This window comes from Benincasa hispida, chromosome 3 (assembly GCF_009727055.1).
Source record: "Benincasa hispida cultivar B227 chromosome 3, ASM972705v1, whole genome shotgun sequence".
NCBI classification, from domain to species: domain Eukaryota; kingdom Viridiplantae; phylum Streptophyta; class Magnoliopsida; order Cucurbitales; family Cucurbitaceae; genus Benincasa; species Benincasa hispida.
Window position 1 is genome coordinate 68,449,512 of NC_052351.1, and position 1,418 is coordinate 68,450,929.

The following is a 1,418-nucleotide window of genomic DNA, read 5'->3' on the forward strand; positions in this document are numbered from 1 at the left end:
CTTTCTTTGGAACACACTACACTGGGCTTACCCAGCTGCTATCGGATATTGGGTAGAGGACACCGACATCCAGCCACTTCACTATTTCTTTCTTTACAACCTTCTTCATGGCAGGGTTTAAGCGACGTTTCCTTTCTACTGATCCATTCTTTCCTTTCTCCAGACGAATCTTGTGCATGCAATACGAGGGGCTGATTCCTCGAATATTTGCCAAGGTCCATCCTAAGGCTTTTGCGTTGTTTCTCAGGATCCGTATGAGAGCATTTTCTTTCTTCTTACTTAGTGATGCAGAGATGATAATAGGTAACGTGTCGTTATTTCCTAAGTAAGCATACTTTAAATGTACTAGCAACAACTTTAACTCTAACATAGAAGGCTCTTCTAATGATGGCTTAATACGCTGCGAAGTCCGTTCAGATAACTTGAGTGGTTCGAAATTAGATTCAGCATGAATTGCGGTGCAATCTTCCTCCACTAATGCGCTGTCTGCAAAATCTTCCTCCTCCATTTCTTTCAGGGGTTCGTGCAACTGTTCTCCCTGCAGTTCCTCGATGTATTGGCAGTTTTCTATATCTCCTGAATATTTCAACGCATTGAGTATGTTGAACTTTACCTTTTGATCATCAATCTAGATGGTCAATTCTCTCTTCTGTACATCGATCAATGCTCGCCCTGTGGCTAGAAATGGGCGTCCTAGGATGATAGGGATTTCTCTATCTGCCTCATAGTCCAATATAACAAAATCTGCGGGGAAGATAAACTTGTCTACCTGTACGAAAACATCTTCTATCTTGCCCTCTGGAAGCTTTATTGATTTATCGACTAATTGTAATGTAATCGTGGTTGGTCTAGCTTCGCCGATGTCTATCTTCTTAAAGATTGACGAGGGCATCAAATTTATGCTCGCCCCCAAATCAAACAATGCATTCTCGACCATATTCCCTCCTATGGTGCAGGGTAATGTAAAACTCCCAGGATCCTTCATTTTAGCAGGGAGATTATTTTGAAACAAAGCGCTACACTCGTATGTTAGTGCAACTGTTTCATTTTCTTTGATCTTTCTCTTGTTGGCTAGAATGTCCTTGAGGAATTTCACATAGCTTGGCATTTGATCTAATGCTTCTATTAAGGGAATATTAATATGCTGTTGTCGAAGAACGTCCAGGAACCTTTGAAATTGCTTACTATCGTCTTTCTTTTTCAGCCTAGACGGGAAAGGTGGAGGATCCCGACGTGTTTCCTGCTCACTTTGCTGCTTAGTGAGGTCCTATGCTTGCTGTGCGTTGTTGGTTAGAGGTTGTGTTGATTGAGAATTTAAGTCTTTAGAAGCTTCATCTTTTATAAATAATCTTGCTTTTGAATTGGGGTTGCTTTCGTTATTTTGTACTTGGTCATCATCAATAGTTAACTCAGCTAGT

The 1,418-nt window shown here is 40.9% G+C and overlaps 1 protein-coding gene across 1 annotated transcript; it reads right to left on the reverse strand.

Annotated features, from left to right (window-relative positions):
* Positions 1 to 628: 628 nt before the first annotated feature.
* Positions 629 to 1,108, reverse strand: LOC120073686. The gene has a single exon (XM_039026489.1). The coding sequence runs from the start codon at positions 1,106 to 1,108 to the stop codon at positions 629 to 631; it is 480 nt and encodes a 159-aa protein (XP_038882417.1).
* Positions 1,109 to 1,418: the final 310 nt, after the last annotated feature.